The sequence below is a fragment of the Phacochoerus africanus genome, chromosome 3 (genome assembly GCF_016906955.1).
Source record: "Phacochoerus africanus isolate WHEZ1 chromosome 3, ROS_Pafr_v1, whole genome shotgun sequence".
NCBI classification, from domain to species: Eukaryota; Metazoa; Chordata; class Mammalia; order Artiodactyla; family Suidae; genus Phacochoerus; species Phacochoerus africanus.
In genome coordinates, this window is record NC_062546.1 from 204688884 (window position 1) to 204710641 (window position 21758).

The following is a 21758-nucleotide window of genomic DNA, read 5'->3' on the forward strand; positions in this document are numbered from 1 at the left end:
GAGTCAAGTCACACAGCAGAGGTACACTTTAACCTACACTCTGCCCCCCCTCCTTGGCTTGGGAAGTACGACACTCAAGGCCAAGCATGATGGTGGTGGTGATTTCTACCCCAAAGGTGCCCCTACCATCCAGCCTCTGCCGGCACACCCCCACCCCCAGCCACCCTCTCGCTCAAAGACAGCCAGCTCCCTCATGCTGCAGGTCTCACCCCCGGAAAATGGAGAATCTGCTCTGGAGTCGGTGACTCCCCCTCCCCTCCCTGGGAGGCAGGCAGGCGCAGGGTCCCCCTTCCTTCCACACGCCTCCCTCTGTAGGCTGCGTCTCCTCCAACCATTTCCTGAGCAGGACAAAACCAGTTCCATTTTCCACATGAGGGTGTGGCCAGCCCTGCTCAGGCCAGAGAAGTGGGTCTGGACTGGGTCAGGGACAGGAGGCAGCACCCACCAGGAAGACTCAGAGTCTGAAACAGATAAGACTGTGTGCGTTGCTCCCATGGCTGGAAGCCTTCAACCCCACAGGTGTGTGCAGCATCCAGGGGCATGGACGCAAGAACAGCTAAGAACACACGTAAGTTCTACATATATCCCAGCCCCTGCCCTGATGCTTCTGAGAACATGGAGAGGGACTATGCCCTTCCTATGATGTGTCCAACGTCTTGCTATTTCAGGAAAGGGCTCAGGGATTGTCAAGGTTGCAGAGAGCTCTGCTGATGGTTGCCGCCATGGTCCAATCTTAGAGGCAAAGAAGCAGAGATAGGTCTCAGGGTCGACAGCAGTCATAGACACAACACCCACATGAGCCTCGGGAATCAGCTCCCAGCCTAGCCTGGAGCTCTGGCAGTCACTGGGTTAAGTCCTGATGACCTGAGGTGCTTCCTGATTTCCGTAATTAAAGAGCAGGTAAAATCATGCTTGCAAAGTGCATGATTAGGTACTCCGACAAACTGTACAAGGGGCACAGCTCAGAAAGCATCCCATGCGGAGGGAAAGCATGTCCTTCATGAACGCCAGGAGACGTCAGGCATCCTCACACTGGAGGCTCCCAGCTCTGCAGAAGCTGGAACCACCCATAGCAGCTGCTCAGAGACTCCCACAGTGGGAGTGCTCCAAGCATACCTAGGAATTGGTGAATCAGAGGGAACGTTTCCCATTTCAGGTCTGCCTGAGCTCTTTGGGAGTAAGATTGGGCAGCTGGTGGTCTCTTGGTTGGTGTGCAATGGACACTGAGGCTCCCATTGCTCCAAAGGAATGATGACCTTGTGACCTTGACCTGCTCCCTCTCGCTGTGTCCTCACTTGCTCTCTGCACCTGTCCCCAGCTCAGGGCCATGACACCCCATGGAAATTGGAATTTGTCAGTGGTTCCTGTGCAGGAGTTTTTGCTGGAGGGGTTTCAGGGTGGGCTGCAGACCCAGGCCCTGCTCTGTGCCCTCTTCCTGGCCCTGTACTTGGCGTCCGTCCTGGGGAACCTCACCATGATCGTGGTCATCACCCTGGATGCCCGTCTGCACTCCCCGATGTACTTCTTCCTCAAGAACCTCTCCTTCCTGGACCTGTGCTACTCATCTCTCATCTACCCCAAGGCCCTGGCCAACTTCCTGTCCTCAGACAAGGCCATTTCTTTTGAAGGCTGTGCCACCCAGTTCTTCTTCTTCTCTGCGATAGGCACGACTGAGGGATTCCTCTTGGCCGTGATGGCCTATGACCACTTCCTGGCCATCTGCAGCCCCCTACACTATCCCATCACCATGTGCCCCACGGCCTGTGCCCGCCTGGTGCGGGGCTGCTATGGTGGAGGCTGCCTCAATGCCATCCTGCAGACCAGCTTCACATTCAGCCTCCCCTTCTGCAGCTCCAGCCACATCGACCACTTCTTCTGCGATGTGCCCCCGCTGCTCCTGCTCGCCTGTGCTGACACAGCCATCAATGAGCTGGTCTTGTTTGGCCTCTGCGGGCTCATCGTCGTGGGCACCACACTTGGGGTCCTCATCTCCTGTGCCTACATCACCGTGACCATCCTGAGGATGTGCTCAGGCGCAGGCAGACACAAGCTCTTCTCCACCTGTGGCTCCCACATGACGGCCGTGTCCCTCTTTTATGGGACCCTTTTTGTCATGTACGCCCAGCCGGGCGCGGTGGAGTCCATGGAGCAGGGCAAGGTGGTCTCTGTCTTCTACACCCTGGTCATCCCCGTGCTCAACCCCCTCATCTACAGCCTGCGGAACAAGGAGGTGAAGGAGGCCCTGTGGATGCTGGGCCACAAGCTCACAGCCAAGTGATGGGGGCTCCTCCCCAAGTAGCAGGGCTTCTCCTCCTCTCAGGCTCTTATCTTCTTCTATCTCAAACCTTCTCTCCCCTTGTCCTCCTCCCTGTCCTTGTGCCCTTCCTCTCCCCCCCTCCTCTTCCTGCTCTTCTTTCTCTCTCACTCTCTCTCTGATTTATCCTTCTGTTATCCCATGACTTTTCAAAAGAATATTCTTGGTCTTTTACTACATTCATCCACATTTGGAATGGAAAAAATATACAATATTTTTTCCTACACATCTGTACTATTATCAGCCTTCTGTGAAATTAAATTTGCAGTCAGCAATTAGTACTTCTTAGCAGAAGAGCCTTAATTCTGACCTTTGAATAAACCAGGACAGCTCGTCAGGTGTGAAATGGAATAGTAATTCTTCAATACTCTTAAGAAATGATTTGTGAAACTCTACAAATTATAGTATGTCTGTGTTACTTATGTGTCGGATTTTGGTGAAGATCCCTGGGCAATGGTAGGTTTGGTTTATTTGTTTTGTCCATCCCTTAAATGCTTTGCATGCTCCTGCCGCAGAGCAGGTTCTCAGTACGAACCACTTCTTGATTTTAATGTGAGTTCAGTGTTATTTAAGTACTCGTTGAACTCCAAAATATGTCTGGCATAGGTTTAGTTAATGTGATAAGTGTAGAATAAGCACTTTAAATCTGAAGACCATATTGTAGTTTTAATTCTGGTTCCTTGTGAAATATAACAAAAGTTTAAAATTTTAAATTGTATTTTAACAGATTTTGTTGGAACTACTTTAATGTACATTCGAGTCGTGCAATGCATATTCACCTTCTTGTGGAATAGATCTCCAGAACTTTTTCAACGTGTGGTAAACCTTGAACAACCCCCGTTTCCCCTTGGCCCCACCTACTAAGGGCCAGCATTTTCCTAGCTGCCTCCACGATAGTGGCTACTTTAGATATCTCTGGTAAGTAAAACATACAGGGTTTGTCTTTTTGTGTCTGGTTATATCACTTAGGACAACGTCCTCAAGATTCATCCACGTTACACTCATAGACCGTGTTTTCATCTTTTTAAACGTTGAACACGAGTCCGTCCTATGTATTTGCCACATTTTGTTTGTGTATCCACCCACCGGTGAATACTTGTATTGCTTCCACATTATGCCTTTGGTGAAAAACGCTGCTATGTACATCCATCTGCAAATATCTCTTACGGTTACAGCTCAACACGGGGTGATTATATACACAAACAGGTTAGTACTGGACCATACAGTAAATATTTTTAATTTGAGGGAAACCGCCAAAGTATTTCTGTCGTGGCTGTTCCATTTTACATTCCCATCAATAGGACAAGAATGTTCCAAATTCTCTGGTTCCCAGGAAACACGTGAACTTTTTCATTTTAGAGCAACCATCATAAGAGTTGTGGAGTGTTATGTCATTGGTTTTGATCTTCATTTTGCTAATGTGCAATGTTTCGTGTGTGTGTGTGTGTGTGTGTGTGTGTGTGTGTACACAAATGTATATGCTTGGTGCAGCATAAAGAATTTTCAGGGCCGGACATTACATCTGAGTCACAGCTGCAACCCATGCCACAGCTGTGGCAGCACCAGATCAATTTGAATGTACTCTCTTTTGCCTGTTTTTCCCAGATGGGAGCTGTGCTTTTCCTTCTCTCTCTCTCTCTCTCTCTCTCTCTCTCTCTCTCTCTCTCTCTCTCATTTATTCTTCCATTATCCCTTGAGTTTTCAAAACTTACAAAACAGAAAGAGACTCAAAGATTTTAAAACCAAACTTACGTTTACCCAGGGGGAAAGCTAGGGTGGGGGCGGGCAAGGTTCGGGGTCGGTATTGATAGATGCACACTATTACAGTCTAGAATACAAAGGTTATGGGGACCTGCTGCACAGCACGGGAAAATTTCCTCAGTACTGTGTTGTAACTTCTGGGGAAAGAATGTGAGAAGGAGTGTATATATGAATAAGAATAACTGACTGACTTTGCTGTACACCTGAAATGAGCACAACTTGATACGTCGATTATACTCCAATAAAATGTTTAAAAAAGAAACAATAAGGAAGGATTAAAACTACAATTTGGTACTGAAATTGAAGGTGTTTATTCTAGACTTACCACATTGCCCTTGCCTCCACCTGCTGAGAGCCAGCACTTCACTAGCTGCCTCCATGGATGTCACTGCTTCAGATGCCTCTTGCAAGTAAAACGTACAGTACTTGCCATTTTGGGTCTGGTTACATCGCTCAGCACAACGTCCTCAAGGTTCACCCACGTCACACTCCATGACGGTAGTTCCGTCGTTTTAAAAGGTGAATACGATTCCATCCTATGTACTTGCCACATTTTGTCGACCGCTCCACCAACGGGGATTTGGATCGCTTCTACCGTATGCCATTGGTGAGTATCGCTGCCACGTATGCACATGGGCAAATGTCTCTTATTGTTTCAGCTCTGAATTCTGGATGAATATACATCCAAGCATGTGACTGCTGGCTCATGTAGTAAAAATTTGAGAGGAACCTCCAAAGTATTTCTGCAGTGGCTGTGCCATTTCACCTTCCCATCAACAGGACGAGAATGCTCCAGTTTCCCTCCTTCCTAGGAAACATGTGAACCTTTCCATGTTAGAGTAGCCGTCCGAATAGTTGTGGAGTATTAGATCATTGGTTTTGATCTTCACTCCACTAATGCACAATTATGTACATATATGTATTTATATATCTCCAAATATGTCCAAATATATCCAGATATATATAGTTGCTGCAGCATAAGGAATTTTCCGGGCCAGAGATAAATCTGAGCCACAGCTGCACCCTATGCCACAGCTGGGGCAACACCAGGTCCTTAAGCCACTGCGCTGGGCCAGGGATCAAACCTGCACCTGAGTAGGGACCTGAGGCACGGCAGAGACCACACCAAGTCCTCCATCCTCTGCATTAGGGTCGGAAATCTGCAATTCCCCGTATGTTTGCTAACATGTGGATCATGTTTGGAAGAAATAATGCATTTACGTTCTTTGAAAATTTTCCATGGAGTGTTTGGTTCTTTTTTTTTTTTTTTTTTTGGTAGAAGTGAGATAAGGTTATACATTTTGGGTTTTTTTTTATTATTCTATGTTTTTATCATTTATTTATAGATATATTTTTTCCTACTGTACAGCATGGTGACTCAGTTACACTTACATGTATACATTCTTTTTTCTCACATTCTGTCTAGTTACTTATGATGGAACATGTAATGTTTGGTTCTTAATTGTGGAAAATCTTGTTATACTCTGGTATCACATATGAGATTTGGAAATATTTTCTCCTCTCATAGGTTGCTTTTCACTCTCCTTAAGTCTTATAATGAAACCGATTTTTAATCTGAATGTAGTCCCTCTTGTCTAATTTTACTTGTGACTTCCATGAATTGGGGGGTCATATTCAGGATACCAATCCAACAAGAAGATATAGCAATTATAAATATGCACACACTCAATACAGGAACAGCTAAAACAAAGCAAACATAAGGGGGAAATTAACAATCATACAGTAGTAATAGGGGGTGTTAACCTCCAATTTCCATTAACAGAAAGATCATCCAGACAGGAAATCAAAAAGGAAACACTGACCCAAATGATACCTTGAGACAGATGGAAGTCATTGATTGCTACAGAATATTTTATCCAAAAACAGAGAAGCACACATTTTTTTTCAAGAGCACATGGGACGTTCTGCAGGAGAGATCACATACTAGGCCACTGAGCAAGTCTGAACAACTTCAAGGTAATTAAACTCTAATGAAGAAGTTTTTCTTACCCCAACAGTGTGAAACAGGAAAGCAACTACAAGGAAAAAACCAACAAAAACCCTAGCAAATAGGCTCTACACATGTTTCTAAATGACTAATTGGTCACGGAAGGACTCAAAGAGGAAATCAAAAACTAACTTGAACGTGAAGGGGTATTGCAGACATTGCCAGGTGAGAGCAAACTTCCTGTGTCAGGCACAAGGGCTACCATAGCTAATTAACACGAAGTTGGTGACTCATAACAACAGCAGAGTATACTCTCAGAGATCTGGAGCATAGACGTCCCAAATCAAGTTGTCAGCAGGGCAGCTGCCCATGAAAGCTCTAGACAAACGTTATTCCTTGTTTCCTCCTGGCTTCTGGAGGCTCCCGGCAATCTGAGCATTTCTTTTCCTGTTGCTGCATCACTCCAACCTCAGCCCAGGCTTTCCATGCCCTTCATTCTTGTGGCTTTATTTCTCCGCGCACTTTTCTCCTTTTGTAGGGAACACTAGTCCACTGAACCTGGTATGGACTCATGCTAACTAAGTCACTTAGGAAGACCCTATTTCCAAAGAAGGTCACCTTCTGAGTTTCTGGGTAGACATGTTTTGGAGGGAGACACTGTTCACCTTACTCCAGGGATGTTCCATGTGCTTGCTCAGAGGGGATTTATGTTCAGTGGTTGCTGAGTGACCACAGTATTTCATCTGTGCCAAGGGGGTCCGTGCAGTACACATTTTGATTCAATTCTAAGAGAAGACCACAATGTTCACTTTTTTACAATCAGTCACCAAGAGGAGCATGGTAAAATATCAACCATGATTTGGATGTTTGCACTTCATTTGCATTATTTCAATTTTTAAATTACATATTTTAAACTTTTATTTTTGCATACACCTTTACATTTTTTACATCATCCAGTTGAAGTAAACATTTTCATTATGAAGTGTCCCTTTACAAGCAAATTTGTCTCCAGAAATCTATTTTCTCTGATGATTATTGAGCCACAAGAGCCTTGTTTGACTTGGGATGTTCATGATACAAATTTCTCAACCTGTTTAATCGTGTACCTCCTGTATTTTAATATTAAACATAAATCAACCCTATACTCTGATTCTGAATGTTTTCAAGGATTACATTTTTTGTATGAGCTCTATTTCCTAGTCTGCATTGAGGGAAGGGCCACATTAGGGCTGAGACAGGGCCGGGCTGCTTCCCCAAGCACAGACGCCTGCACATCACTCTGTCACTCAACCGCAGGGACAGATGAAGAAGAGGAGGAGGAGGGACTGGGGGGCCAATTGGTCACAGGTATGGGACTGCAAGGTTCTTTCCAGGGATGGGCACTGGGTCTCTCCACGTGGTCTGTTTTCTATCCCGTTGAACCTCAAGGCTTGCAGAGGGATTTCAGGTTTCTGGCCTCCCTTGACTTGGGCTGACATGTATCAGAGGAAGATTGGTCACAGGACTTATCTTCTTGGATCCCAGGGAGTTGGGCATCCCAGTGCACTCAGAAGCACAGATCTCTCCTAATTGGTCATTTGAGGGTTTGAGTCCCAGCTGTGCCGGGTGGAGTGAATCTTCCCAGCAGAGTGAACCAAAGGTGCAGATCCCAGGAACTCCAGCCATAAGAGAGGACACACAATAGTGGGCACCCCCCTTACCCTCCTCTGCCTCCACCCCACTCCCCTTCGCTAGAAAGGAAGCCAGAGCTGAGCAAAGAGTGGGAGGTTGTGCTTGCTGTCTCCTCATTTTCATCAGCACTGAATGCTCAGGAGCCCTGTCCGCCCAGGAGCACAGGATCTTGAGTCAGTCACAACCCTCCTGACATCACAGGGGCAGTACAGACATTGCTCAACAGAATACTGTTCCCTAGTCACTGACAGGTGAGTCCTGGGAGCCTGGAGCATGAACTACACTAACCCCACCTCCCCATGCCACTGGGCAGGGTCAGTGAGGGAAGCAGGTGGACTTTCATGAGAGTAGAATGAATGGAGGGGGGGGAGGGGTCTCGTGTTATGGTGGGCCTAAAGTCAGTGGTCTGAAACTCTGCACTTCAGACAGTCTCCAGGCAATGCTGGTGCTATAGCGCCTCAGACCACACCTGAGTAACAAGAGGATATGACGAAGGACTCAGACGCAGGCATTACAGGGAGAGGCTCACAGACAGCCTGCATGCTTCCACTTCACCTGGCAAGTGATTTCTCAGGCTCAACTCAAATGCAAGCTCCCTGAAGCTGCCACCAAATCCCACAGACAATCTCAGCAAGACGAGGGAATGTGTCAGGTTGCTTTTTCAAAAACCGAGCAAGAACCTAGCTTCACAGAGGAAAAGGCCAATCTTTCCTCCAGTGCTCCCCTAGGCTTCTTTGGGGTCACTGTTGTGATGACACGAGGCCCCCGAGGTGGATGACTTGTCCTGAGAAACCATCGCAAATATGAACCTGGGTAAACCAGGGGACTTTGAAGCCATGGGAGCCAAGCTGGGAGTGTTGGATGAAAAATGGTCACTAGGTTGTAGTGGCTCCAGGTGTGTATGAGCAGGAGGGTGGGGAGAGATGCCTGGCAAGGTTGTGGCCATCATGAATGTGAGTGTCTGTGCAGAGGATGGGGCTATGGGTACAGCGGTGGGGGCTACAGGTACAGGGGTGGGAGCCAAAGTGCACAGGATGGGGATGTGGGTAAGGCCTCCTCCATCTCCATCCTTAGCACCACCAACAACCCTGAATTCCAAGAAACTCTCCCTGGGCATCGGAGGTGAAGGTGTCTCCTTCTGCTCTCCTGTGAGTTGGCATCAAGTCCGCCAGGAGAGGAAATCTGGACAACCCACACCTTCTCAGACTTGCTCTTTGGTTGGAAGGTTGGAACTGTCACAGACCACCTTCTAAGGGAACTTCAAGCTGAGAGGGAACCGCAGGGCCACCACTCCCCCACAGACAACACTGACCCAACAGCCTCTGCCTGCACACCCCCACTCCTGCTCCACTCACTCCCTCAAAGACAACCAGCTCCCTGATGCTACAGAACTGACCTCCAGAAAATGTGGAATCTCAAACTCCACTGCCCGGGAGGCACACTGACCTCCAGAAAATGTGGAATCTCAAAATCCACTGCCCGGGAGGCACACTGGCTCAGTGTCCAGCTTCCTTCCCCACTCCTCCCTCTTTAGGCTGGGTCTCCTATGCCCATTCCTCGGATCAGCACACAGCTGGTCACATGTCCCCTGTGAGTGTGTGGTCAGACATGTAGCAGACAAGTAAGCCTGGGCTGGGATAGGGACAGGTGCCGGCACCCAACAGGAAGACTGAGCCACTGAAATCGATGGGACAGTGTGTGTGGCTCCCTTTTCTGGAAGCCATCAACCCCACAGGTGTTCTGAGAAGCCAGGGACATAGAAGCAAGAACAGGGCAGGACAGCTCACATTCTGAATGTGTCTCAGAAACTGTCCTGCTACTTCTCAGACCATGGAGATGGACTTTCCACTCTCTATGAATTGTCCAATATCTGGACATTGTCAAAAAGAGCCCTGAGATTCTCAAGGATGAAGAGAGCTCTGCTGGTGGTTGCCACCACGGCCCAATACTAGAGACAACAAAGCAGAGATAGGTCTTACAGTCTTCAGGAGGGACAGAGAGAGCATCCACCTTAGCCTGCCAGGGGCTGGTGCCTGATCTGCACCTAGGCTTGAAGAGCCTACAAACACTGGGTTAAGTCGTGACGACATGAGGTGCTTCACGATTTCTGTACTTGAAGAATAGGAAAAATCATACCTGCAAAATGCAAGATTAAGTACTGTAGCAAGGAGCAGACATGGCACAGCTCAGAAATATCCCACAGGGAGGGAAAGCATTGTCCTTCGTGGATGATGAGATGTAAGATAACCTTACACTGTAGGCTCTCAGCTCTGCAGAACCTGGAACCAAGCCATAGCAGCAGCTCAGAGTCTCGCACAGAGGGAGTGCTCCAAGCATACCTAGGAATTCCTGAATCAGAGGAAAGGTATGCCATTTGAGGAGTGTCTGAGCTCATTTGGAATAAGACTGCACAGCTGATGGTCACTTGATCAGTGTGCAATGAGGGCCTGACAGTTTTCGTGCTCCAGGGAAGGATGACCTTGTGACCTTGACCTGCTCTCTCTTCCTGTCTCCCACCTGTTCTTAGCCCTGTCGCCCAAATCAGGGCCATGTCACCCCATGGAAGTGGAAACCTTTCGGTGGTGCCTCTGCAGGAGTTTGTGCTGGATGGATTTCAGGGTGGGCGGCAGACCCAGGCCCTGCTCTGTGCCCTCTTCCTGGCCCTGTACTTGGCGGCCGTCCTGGGGAACCTCACCATGATCGTGGTCATCACCCTGGATGCCCGTCTGCACTCCCCGATGTACTTCTTCCTCAAGAACCTCTCCTTCCTGGACCTGTGCTACACATCTGTCATCTACCCCAAGGCCCTGGCCAACTTCCTGTCCTCGTCCAAGGTCATCTCCTTTGGGGGCTGTGCCACCCAGTTCTTCTTCTTCTCCATGATGGGCACGACTGAGACTCTTCTCCTGGCCATGATGGCCTATGACCGCTTCCTGGCCATCTGCACCCCCCTACACTATCCCATCACCATGTGCCCCACAGCCTGTGCCCGCCTGGTCCTGGGCTGCTACGGTGGAGGCTGCCTCAACTCTGGGGTGCAGGCTATCCTGACTTTCCGCCTCCCCTTCTGCAGCTCCAACCACATCGACCACTTCTTCTGTGATGTGGTCCCCCTGCTGCAGCTCACTTGTACTGACACAGCCATCAACAAGCTGGTCATGTTTGGCATCTGCGGGCTCATCATCGTGGGCACCACACTTGGGGTCCTCATCTCCTATGCCTACATCACCGTGACCATCCTGAGGATGCGCTCAGGCGCAGGCAGACACAAGCTCTTCTCCACCTGTGGCTCCCACATGACGGCCGTGTCCCTCTTTTATGGGACCGTCTTTGTCATGTACGCCCAGCCGGGCGCGGTGGAGTCCATGGAGCAGGGCAAGGTGGTCTCTGTCTTCTACACCCTGGTCATCCCCGTGCTCAACCCCCTCATCTACAGCCTGCGGAACACGGAGGTGAAGGAGGCCCTGCGGAGACTGGGCCACAAGCTCACAGCCCCATGATGGACGGTGACCTGGGAGACAGAGCGTCCTCAGGGAAGGAATTTGTTCCTCTTTCTTCCAATTCATTCATTCATCCAACATTTCATTCAATTCTGCATTGAAGCACATCATGGACCATGCAGGCATGAGTGAGATGCCAAGACAATGAGGCAGACAATTAATGGTCCATGATGGATGGAGACCCTAAACGTGAAGTTTCTATGACGCAGTGGGAATAGGCATGAACACAGGGTCTCTGAACCAGGGGACAGGTCGCAATTCAACACCTTCAGTGAAGGTCTGTGGGCCAGACAAATGCTCTGGCCTTTTCCCTTCACTTCATGGCTGAATCTCAGGTAAACCTGTGCTCAGCAATCTCCCCTGGACCACCCAGAAGGGGGATTTAGGACGCTCAGCCCTGCCCTTCCTTGGGGATACCCTGGGGTCAGCGTAGCCTCTTAGGGGAGGGGGGAGGATGGTGCTTCCCCTCCGTTTGGCATCTGGATGTTCCCCTCCCCCTCCCCTTCTGTTCACGAATCCTACCACCTCCAACAGGAAGCAGAGTGACCTGTGCTCCTGCTGCAGGGGCTCCTGGTCACCCTGCCCCTGGTTTCTCCCCTGAGATAGCAACTCAGAGTCCCAGGAAGCCAACATAAATGCCCAATGTCCAATGTTGCCCTAGCCCCGTCCACCCAGCCTGGCCAGTGACAACATCCTCACTACGTGTCACCTGACAAGTGATGCTTTGACAGGGCAGACATCTCTGAATGAGGATGAGTTCCTGGTGGCTGCAGCAGACAGCACGGGTGGAAAGGCAGGTGCACTGTCTTGGCAGAGCGCACGGCTCCCTGGCCTCTGTCCCACACTCCCTGGAGCCTGGACCCCCTGTCCTGACCTGCCCACTCGGAGCTCCATCCTCATGCTCAGGGGACCCCACACAGAGCCTGGGCTCACAGCCCGCTGGCCTCCTCATCTTGACTCTCTGTAGTGGAGTCATTCACGCCCATGGTCACCAGAAGGTTGTGCTCGGGACATGGGGGTGATCTGCTTGCTCCTGGGCCCTAGGGACCTGACCTGCTTCTGTGATCCCAGCTCTCACGGAACCTCTCTCCCTGCTCAGGCAAACTCAAGATCTGCTGCTCCCAATTCCTCACCTAAAACATTCTCGAAGTCTCTCATGGAACTTTGTCACCACTGCCTCATCCTTGCACCTCCCAAATGACATCTCACCCTTCCACAGGTACTGCAGTCACCTGCTACCAAATTCCCGCTTGCAGAATCCCCCAGATTTTCTGCTACACAAACGACAGACCTGTCTCTCCCTCTTGCCTTTCTTTCCTGTCATTCCAAGGAGTTTTAGAGACATGTTCTCGTGTCATCTAATCGATCCAGATTTGGAGAGGGGAGAGTACATGTTCCCTCCGCGTGTGCATGTATCTTCCTTCTGATGCATTTTGCATTACCAACAGGAAGACACCCCTTAAGGGTCCACGGTAACAGAGCGTTTGTCCTGAATTAAGGGTAAGTAAGACTGGGCCTTAGATGCAAATGCTCAGCAGTCTGAAGAAGAAGGGAAAAAAAGGAATAAAAGTTACAGAGTGTTGTGACCTCTAAATTACCCACACTTCAGACTGTTGTGACGACCACGGTACCGTGTTAAGTGTGATGGTTTCGCTATGTTGATCCCCTACGGGCTTTGCAGACGGCCCCTTAGGAGGTTCTCAGCCAAAATCTACCACGACTGTGATTGATTTCAATGTATTCTTTTTTGTTTTTGTTTCTTTGTTTGTTTGTCTGTTTAATTTTCCCACTGTACAGCAAGGGGATCAAGTTATCCTTACATGTGTACATCACAATGACATTTTTTCCCCACCCTTTGTTCTGTTGCAACATGAGTGTCTGGACATAGTTCCCAATGCTATTCAGCAGGATCTGCTTGTAAATCTATTGTAAGTTGTGTCTGATAAGCCCAAGCTCCCGATCCCTCCCGCTTCCTCCCCCTCCCATCAGGCAGCCACAAGTCTTTTCTCCAAGTCTATGATTTTCTTTTCTGAGGAAATGTTCTCTGAGTTCATTGTTAACCAGTCATTCCTCCCCAAAATGTACCCGGCATACCACTATACTTAGATTAAAGATGTTATGTCAAGTTAAACGCCTTAAAATTCAAGGAATACATTTGATTCTAAGCCTATACACACTTTTTAAAATTTTTAAACTTTATCTTGGAGATATATATATATATCAGTATAAATAATTTATTTTTCATTTACTTTAAGTTTTATTAAAACTTGCTGTACACTGTTTCTTCAATTTCTGAATTTTCAGTGGAGGCATCAGCAGCGTCTGGCACACTCACATGGTTTTGAGTCACATCTTCACAGCTTTTTCCTCTTGCAAGCCTCGAAGTCCACGCCCCTTAAACAGAGGCTCCCCAGTTCCCCTTTCCCTCCAGCCTCTGTCAACCACCGTTCTACTTCCTCTCTCGAGGAACCTGACCACCTGGGAACCGCATCTTCGTGGAATCACACAGTGCTTGTCCTGCTGGGTCTGGCTTGTTTCACTAGCATCAGGGCCTTGATGATTGTCTGGGTTGCAGCGCGTGACAGGACTTCCACCCCTTTCCAGGCTGAATCCTCTGCCGTCATAAGTACACGCCTCATTTCCTTTGTCATTTCAGCACCATTGAACGCTAGGGTTGCTTCCACCTTGCGGCCATCGTGGAGAAGGCTGCTCTGTTCTTGGATGTGCAAGCATCCCTTGGAGATCCTGCTGTCAGTTATTGCGGAGACGTACTCAAACGAGAACCATAGAGGAATTCTTTTCTAGCTCTTGAGGAAACCCCGCATCGTTTCTCATAAGGGCTGCATTATTTCACTCTCCGCCCACCGTGCATAAGGCTTCCAATTCATCCACATCCTTTCCAACACTGGGTGTTTTCTGGAGCTTGTTCCTGTGTTTTTGTTTCGAATGGATGTCAGCGGGATCTCCGTGTGGTTTCAGCTTGTGTTTCCCCAGAGATCAGTGAGGTTGGGGATCTTCTCATGTGCTTGCGTCCGTTTGCAGATGATCTTTGGAGAAATAACTGCCCAGGTCCTTGGACCATTTTTCAGTGGGACTGTTTGTTTGTTTGGAAGCTGTAGGGATAGGCCATGTACTCTGGATATTGTCCCATATCAGACATCACATTAGGTCTTTCTACACAGAACTCCAAATCATGCACTTGGAGACTAGACTTGTGGTTGCCAAGGGGGAGGCGGAGGGAGCGGGATGGACGGGGAACTTGGGGATAGCAGATGCAGATTCTTGCCTTTGGGATGGAGCAGCCATGAGTCCTGCTGTGTGGCACTGGGAACTATATCGAGTCGCTTATGATGGAGCATGGTGATGGGAGAAAAAGAATCTACACATGTATGTGTAACTGGCTCACCATGCTGTGCAGGAGAAAATTCACAGAACCCTCTAAACCAGCTATGTTGAAACATAAAAGAAACTCCTCATGCACAGGAGTCCACTTGCAGAAACACACATTAGAGCGAAATGTTCATTGCAGAATACACATTACTGACAATTTAAAATAAAAAGGACGTTGAGCGTGGTTTCAAGGGCTTGTTGACCTTCTGTTTATCTTCCTTGGAGAAATGTCTATTCAGGTCTTTTGCCCATTTCTCAATTGGGTTGTTGGCGTTTTTGCTCTTGACTTGTCTAAGTTGTTTGTCTATTTTAGAGATTAAGCCCTTGTCAGTTGCATCATTTGAAACTATTTGCTCCCATTCTCTAAGCTGCCTTTTTGGGTTCTCGTGGGTTTCCTTTGCTGTGCAAAAGCTTGTCAGTTTGATTAGGTCCCAGGGTTTATCTGTGCTTTTCTTTCTGTTGCCTTGGGAGACTGACCTGAGGAAACATTAGTAAGGCTGATGTCAGAGGATGTTTTGCCTCTGTTCTCTCCCAGGAGTTGGATGCTGTCTTGTCTTACATTTAAGTCTTTGGGCCATTTTGAGTTTATGTTGGTACATGGTGTGAGGGTGTGTTCTAGTTTCATTGACTGCATGTAGCTGTCCAGGTTTCCCAGCAATGCCTGCTGAAAAGACTGTCTTTTTCCCACTTTATGTTCTTGCCTCCTCTGTCAAAGATGAATTGACCATAGGTGTCGGGGTTTCTTTCTCGGTTCTCTATTCATTTCCATTGGTCTGTCTGTCTGTCTCCTTTGGTACCAGTACCACACCGTCTTGATGACTGGGGCTTTGTAATATGGCCTGAGGTCTGGAAGAGTTATGTATCCTGCTTGGTTTTTGTTCTTCAGAATTGCTTTGGCAATTCTGGGTCATTGGGGTTCCACATAAATTTTTGGAGTATTTGTTCTAGTTCTGTGCAAAATGTCATGGGTAATTTGAAAGGGATTGCACTGAAGCTGTAGATTGCTTTGGGTAGTACGGCCATTTTGACCATATTAATTTTTCCAACCCAGGAGCATGGAATATCTTTCCATTTCTTTACAACTTCCCTCCTACAGTGTTGGTGGGAATGTTGGCTGGTACAACCACTATGGAGAATAGTATGCAGGTATCTTAGAAAACTACACATAGAACTACCATAGGACCCAGCCATCCCACTCTTGGGCACATATCCAGACAAAACTCCCCTTAGAAAAGACACATGCACCTGCATGTTCATGGCAGCTCTCTTCCCAATAGCCAAGACATGGAATCAACCCAAATGTCCATCGACAGACAATTGGATTAGGAAGCGGTCGTGTATATATACATAATGGAATACTACTCAGCCATAAAAAAGAACAAAGCAATGCCATTTGCAGCAACATGGATGTAACTAGAGACACTCATCCTGAGAGAAGTAAGTCAGCTAGAGAAAGACAAATACCATATGATATCACTTATCTCTGGAATCTAATATACAGCACAAAGGAAACTTTGCACAGAAAAGAAAATCTTGGACTTGGAGAGTAGACTTGTGGTTGCCAAGAGGGTAGGGGAGGGACTGGGAGGGACTGGGAGCTTGGGGGTAAATAGATGCAGAATGCTGCCTTTGGGGTGGATGAGCAATGGGATCCTGCCTTGTAGCCCTGGGAACTCTGTCTAGTCACTTAAGATAGAACTTGTAATGGGAGAAGAAAGAATGTATACATGTAAGTGTAACTGAGTCACCATACTGCACAGTAGAAAAAATATACACATAAATAAAAGATAAAAAATAATATAATAAAAAAATAAAATAAAAAGGAAGTAACATAAATGTCTCTCTAGAGAAGATTCCACAAGTAAACTGGGGCTTGTCTTCATGTTTAAAACTATTGAAATGAAATGAATGAACGAGACCATGGAAGGACTGGGAAGGGAGGTCAGCATCCTGCACAGCACATTGTGAATTAGGGCTGGAGAGCTGGCAACACCCCTGAGCCAGGAGAGTCTAAGCGCCCCACTGACCTTGCCAGGTGAAAGCGCACTGCCTCAGCACCCTCCAGCGTGAGTCACTAGGGCCGCCAGAACTAATTAACACAAGGCCGGGGACTCAGAGCAGCAGGAGTTTACACTCTCACACGTCTCGAGTACAGACGTCCAAAATCCGGAGGTCAGCCGGGCCAGCTGCCCGTGACGGCTCTGGGAGGACCTTCTTCCCCGCCTCTTCCTGGCCTCTGGAGGCTCCTGCTGTCCTTGGCCTTCTGTTCCCTCTTGCTCCATCCCGGCAGTCTCTGCCCAGTCTCCCCAGGACCTTCCTCCTTGTGTCTTTGGGTGTCCGTGTCTCTGAGGCCTCTCCTCTTCTCATCAGGACACCAGCCATGGGACTTAGGGTCCACCCCGCCCAGCAAGATGGCATCCTGACCAGTTCACTTAGGAAGACCCTATTTCCAAAGAAGCTCACATCCTGAGCTTCTGGGTAGACATGTCTTGCAGGGACACACTGGTCACCTCAGTACCGTGATCTCCCATGTGCTCCAAGGGGACTGTGGTTCTGTGGCTGCCGAGAGCAGTGTTCCATCTGTGCCAAGGGGGTCCCCGTGGGGGATATTTTAAGTCTGTTCTCACATATGACTCTATCGTGCATCTGCGTGATTTATCAGCTGCAGAGAGACGTATGGAAATTACCAACCAGGATTTGGATGTATGCATTTGTGATTAATTCTACCAGTTTTTACTTTACACATTTAAAGTTTCTATCAGTTGTATACAAATGTTAAAGTTGCCCATGATCCAGGTGAATGGAAAAGTTTCATTTTAAAATGTCCCATTATGAATAAAGGTTTTCTCCTGAACGTTACTTTGTCTTATTGAGTGATGCCTGCCTTCTTTCTCTTAGCGTGTTTGCAATACAGCCTTTACAATTTTTATTTACATACCCTCTATATTTTTGTATTAAACATATATAGGCTTTGTACTTTGCTCTTTGATTTCTAACTCAGATTAAGTAGTTTTAAATAGACGCATTTACTCTATCTGGATTGAGTGCAGGACTCCTTGAAGCACAGAAACATTTGCTGGTGCCCCAGAGAAATATTCCCTGCATATCAGCCCTCCTTACGCCATCCTGCACACGTGGGGAGGAGGGGCAAGGCCTGTGGACCGGGAGGTCACACCTGCTGCCTGGGGAGACCTTTCCAGGAAGCGGCTCTGGGTCCCTCTACGTTGTCTGTGTTTGTCTCCTCTTGGTTCCCCCAGGTTCCCTGATGGCCTTTAGGCTTCATGGCTCCCTGTCCTGGGTTGGGAGGCGGGTCAGGGGAAGACTGGCCACAGCATAGCAGCTTCCTGGGACCCAGAGAGTTGGGAGTCCCACTGCACTAGGAAGCCCAAGTGCCCTAATTGGCCATTTGTGACCTTGGCTCCCAGCTGTGCCAGGTGAAAAGCACCTTCCCCAGCAGAGTGGCCCCGTGGTGCAGGCACCTGAGCTGCCTCACAGATAATGGGACAGGACTTGGAGGGCAGCTGAGCTGAGCTCATCCCCTCCATTGCTTGCCCCACGGCCCAGGAGCTCCCTGCCACAAACACCTGGCCAGACTCTCACTGGAATCCCTGGTGCCCCCTTTCTCCCCATTCTCACTCTCACCTCATGCACAGGGGGCCAGATGGGAAAGAGGCAGGGGTCCTTGGTGCCCACCGATTTTCAGGAGCTTAGGAGGCTCTGGGAGACCAGGTCCTGGCTGTGTGACCCAGATGAGGGATGACCCTCACCTGAAAAAGGTAAGGTCAAGGTAGCCACCCATCAGGGCTGCCAGGAGTTGAAGGAGACCGGTATGTGAGGGAGGCAGCGGGGTTCTGTCTGCAGGGAGCACTCAGTGCTTGTGCCCAGCACCCAGAATTACGTCCACTGTCTTGCCTTGGGAACCCTGACCTCAGCTTCAAGGTGGTTGAAAGCAGTGCCTCTTCAAATTAACCGGTAGACGAGTCCTCTGGGCAACTTGTTCAAGAGCAAGTTTGTTTTTTGGGTTTGTTTCTTTTGAGGGCTGCACCTGTGGCATATGGAATTTCCGAGGCTAGGGGCTGAATTGGAGCCACAGCAGCAGCCACATCAGCGTGCGATCTGAGCCATGTCTACGACCTGAACCACAACTCACGGTAATGCCAGATCCTTTACCCACTGAGCGAGGCCAGGGATCCAACTGGCATCTTCATGGATCCTAGTCGGGTTGACCACCTGCTAAGCCACAGCTGGAACTTCCAATAGCACATTATGAGAGAGAAGGTGGGGTGGGGTTAGAGCTTCTGCATTTCTAACCAGCTGCATTGTAACCAAGTGGTGAAGCTCCTGGTTCCTGGACCTCACTGTCAGTAAGGAGGATTAGCAATGAGTGTTAGAACAGGGGAAGTTCCACTGCAGAGGGTCACAACTGCCCAGCTGGCATCCATCCCCTTGAGCCCATTCCTTAGGATTGGATCAAAGGCCTGTGCATGTCATCGATGGCCGGGGATGCCTGGTAATCTCAGCAGGCTGGAGATCCCTGCTTGTTGGTTGTTGAAAAAAGAAACAAAGAATGTGGCTTCGGGGATGGAAATATCTATTTATGCTCCGCTTTTATCATAAGGAGAACCTATGCAGGTGCTCCTTTATCAAGTTAAGGGATTTCCAGGAGAGATGGTTAGGTAATACAAACTCAAAACCTCAGTTCACCACAGAAAAATCTTCCTAGGCTGTGGGGGTGAACAGCTGGGCCACGCTGCCCCCACTGCGGGTGAATGAGCCCCGGGGCAGCCAGGATCCACTGGGGTACTACTAGGGGGATACAGAGCAGACCCCGTTCACCGCTCCACCCATGCTCCAGTCAGCACAGCCCCTTCAAAATCATCCTGGTTTATAACCGACTTCTATCCGAGGCAGAGCCGTGCTCTGACCTTCTGAATGGTCTCTGCTGTGACAAAGGCAGGGAGCAGAAAAGGCTAAGAGAATTCCAGATGGAACAAGACCGAACCCCAGATCTCTCTACTTTCAAGTGGAAAAGGAGCATCCTGCCCAAAGGATGCAGCCCTGGAGGGAGGTGCAGTGTTTGGGGGGCAGGTCGCCAGTGACAACAATGGAGAGGACTCTCCCGTCTCCTGAAAGTGTCACAGCCCCTATCGTAGTGCTCCTCAGAACGTGGAGTTGGGCCACTCCCTTTTGATGATTTGGCAGAAGAGCTGATCATTGGCAGGAAGCTCCTGAGAACCTCCAAGCTGCAGAGATCTCTGCTGACAGAAAGCCACTGTGGCCCAAGTGCAGGGGCAGTGATGCTGAGAGAGGGCTCGGGGTCTGCAGGGGACACAGGTAGCAAAGACCCACGTGTGCTCGTGAGGGCTTCCCTTTGCTCTCCTTCCAGACCGGGCTGGGGATGGAGGCATCATCAGGTCGAGTCCTGGGGAGCAGGAGGTGCTCGACTACCATTTCTGAGATTGATGAATGAGTTCATAAGGCAGAGAGAGGGCAGGGTTAGATACCTAGGCAAAGAGTGGACACAGCACAATTCAGCAGCACCCTCGAGGGGCAGGAGATCCCTTCTCTCAAAGGACACAGGTGGCTTCAACACCATTCAACACCGGAGGCTCTCAGCTCCGCAACCCTCCTCCACCCTGTGAGTGTGGGGTTTTCCCATTTGAAAACTCTGAGCTAAGCGCAGAGTCTCCCACTGAGTGCTGTGTGCATATTTATGAAGTAGGGAATCCAGGCAATGTTCTCCATTTCAGGCCAGTCTGAGCTCATCTGGAAGGAGGACTCGGCAGCTGGTGGTCTCTTGGTCAGGGTGCAATGGACACTGAGGCTCCCACTTCCCCAAGGGAAGGACAACCTGTGAGCTTGACCTGCTCCCTCGCACTGCCTCCCTCCTGCTTTCTGCACCTGTCGCCAGCTCAGGGCCATGACACCCCACCCAAATGGAACCCTCTCGGTGGTGCCTCTGCAGGAGTTTTTGCTGGAGGGGTTTCAGGGTGGGCGGCAGACCCAGGCCCTGCTCTGTGCCCTCTTCCTGGCCCTGTACTTGGCGGCCGTCCTGGGGAACCTCACCATGATCGTGGTCATCACCCTGGATGCCCGTCTGCACTCCCCGATGTACTTCTTCCTCAAGAACCTCTCCTTCCTGGACCTGTGCTACTCAACTGTCATCTACCCCAAGGCCCTGGCCAACTTCCTTTCCTCATGCAAGGCCATTTCTTTTGAAGGCTGTGCCAACCAGTTCTTCTTCCTCTCCCTGATGGCTACTACGGAGACTTTCCTCTTGGCTGTGATGGCCTATGACCGCTTCCTGGCCATCTGCACCCCCCTACACTATCCCATCACCATGTGCCCCACGGCCTGTGCCCGCCTGGTGCTGGGCTGCTACGGTGGAGGCTGCCTCAATGCCATCCTGCAGACCAGCTTCACATTCAGCCTCCCCTTCTGCAGCTCCAACCACATCGACCACTTCTTCTGCGATGTGCCCCCGCTGCTCCTGCTCGCCTGTGCTGACACAGCCATCAATGAGCTGGTCTTGTTTGGCATCTGCGGGCTCATCGTCGTGGGCACCACACTCGGGGTCCTCATCTCCTGTGCCTACATCACCGTGACCATCCTGAGGATGCGCTCAGGCGCAGGCAGACACAAGCTCTTCTCCACCTGTGGCTCCCACATGACGGCCGTGTCCCTCTTTTGTGGGACCGTCTTTGTCATGTACGCCCAGCCGGGCGCGGTGGAGTCCATGGAGCAGGGCAAGGTGGTCTCTGTCTTCTACACCCTGGTCATCCCCGTGCTCAACCCCCTCATCTACAGCCTGCGGAACACGGAGGTGAAGGAGGCCCTGTGGATGCTGGGCCACAAGCTCACAGCCCCCTGAGGGACGGTGACCTGGCAGAGACAGCATCCTCTTGGGCAGGGCAGAGGGCTCAGCGAGACAGAGGACCATGTGGCCCCAAACCTCTTCCACTGCCAAGTGGAACAGTGTGTGTTGGGGACTTACTCATCTATTCATCCAGTGCTGCCTGAAGGTGTTTGTCAACCAGACACTCACTGAGTGTGAGAAGCAGAGGTGGAGAAGGTTGTTGTGCACCCAGGACTCTGTGTTCACAGAGGAGCAGTGGTTCGTAGCACGTGAAGCCTGACTAAACAGAGCAGAAGGCAGGGGCGGCTCTTGCAATGT

At 49.6% G+C, this 21758-nt stretch overlaps 3 protein-coding genes across 3 annotated transcripts; all 3 read left to right on the plus strand.

The window, feature by feature from the left end:
- Positions 1-1327: 1327 nt before the first annotated feature.
- LOC125122322 (olfactory receptor 12-like) lies at positions 1328-2278 on the plus strand. The gene has a single exon (XM_047770523.1). It carries the CDS (start codon positions 1328-1330, stop codon positions 2276-2278), a length of 951 nt encoding a protein of 316 aa, XP_047626479.1.
- Positions 2279-10243: 7965 nt separating this feature from the next.
- On the plus strand, positions 10244-11194 carry LOC125122010 (olfactory receptor 12-like). Its single transcript, XM_047770269.1, has one exon. It carries the CDS (start codon positions 10244-10246, stop codon positions 11192-11194), a length of 951 nt encoding a protein of 316 aa, XP_047626225.1.
- A 9310-nt stretch (positions 11195-20504) lies between these two features.
- On the plus strand, positions 20505-21455 carry LOC125122011 (olfactory receptor 12-like). Its single transcript, XM_047770270.1, has one exon. The coding sequence runs from the start codon at positions 20505-20507 to the stop codon at positions 21453-21455; it is 951 nt and encodes a 316-aa protein (XP_047626226.1).
- The last annotated feature ends 303 nt before the right edge of the window (positions 21456-21758 follow it).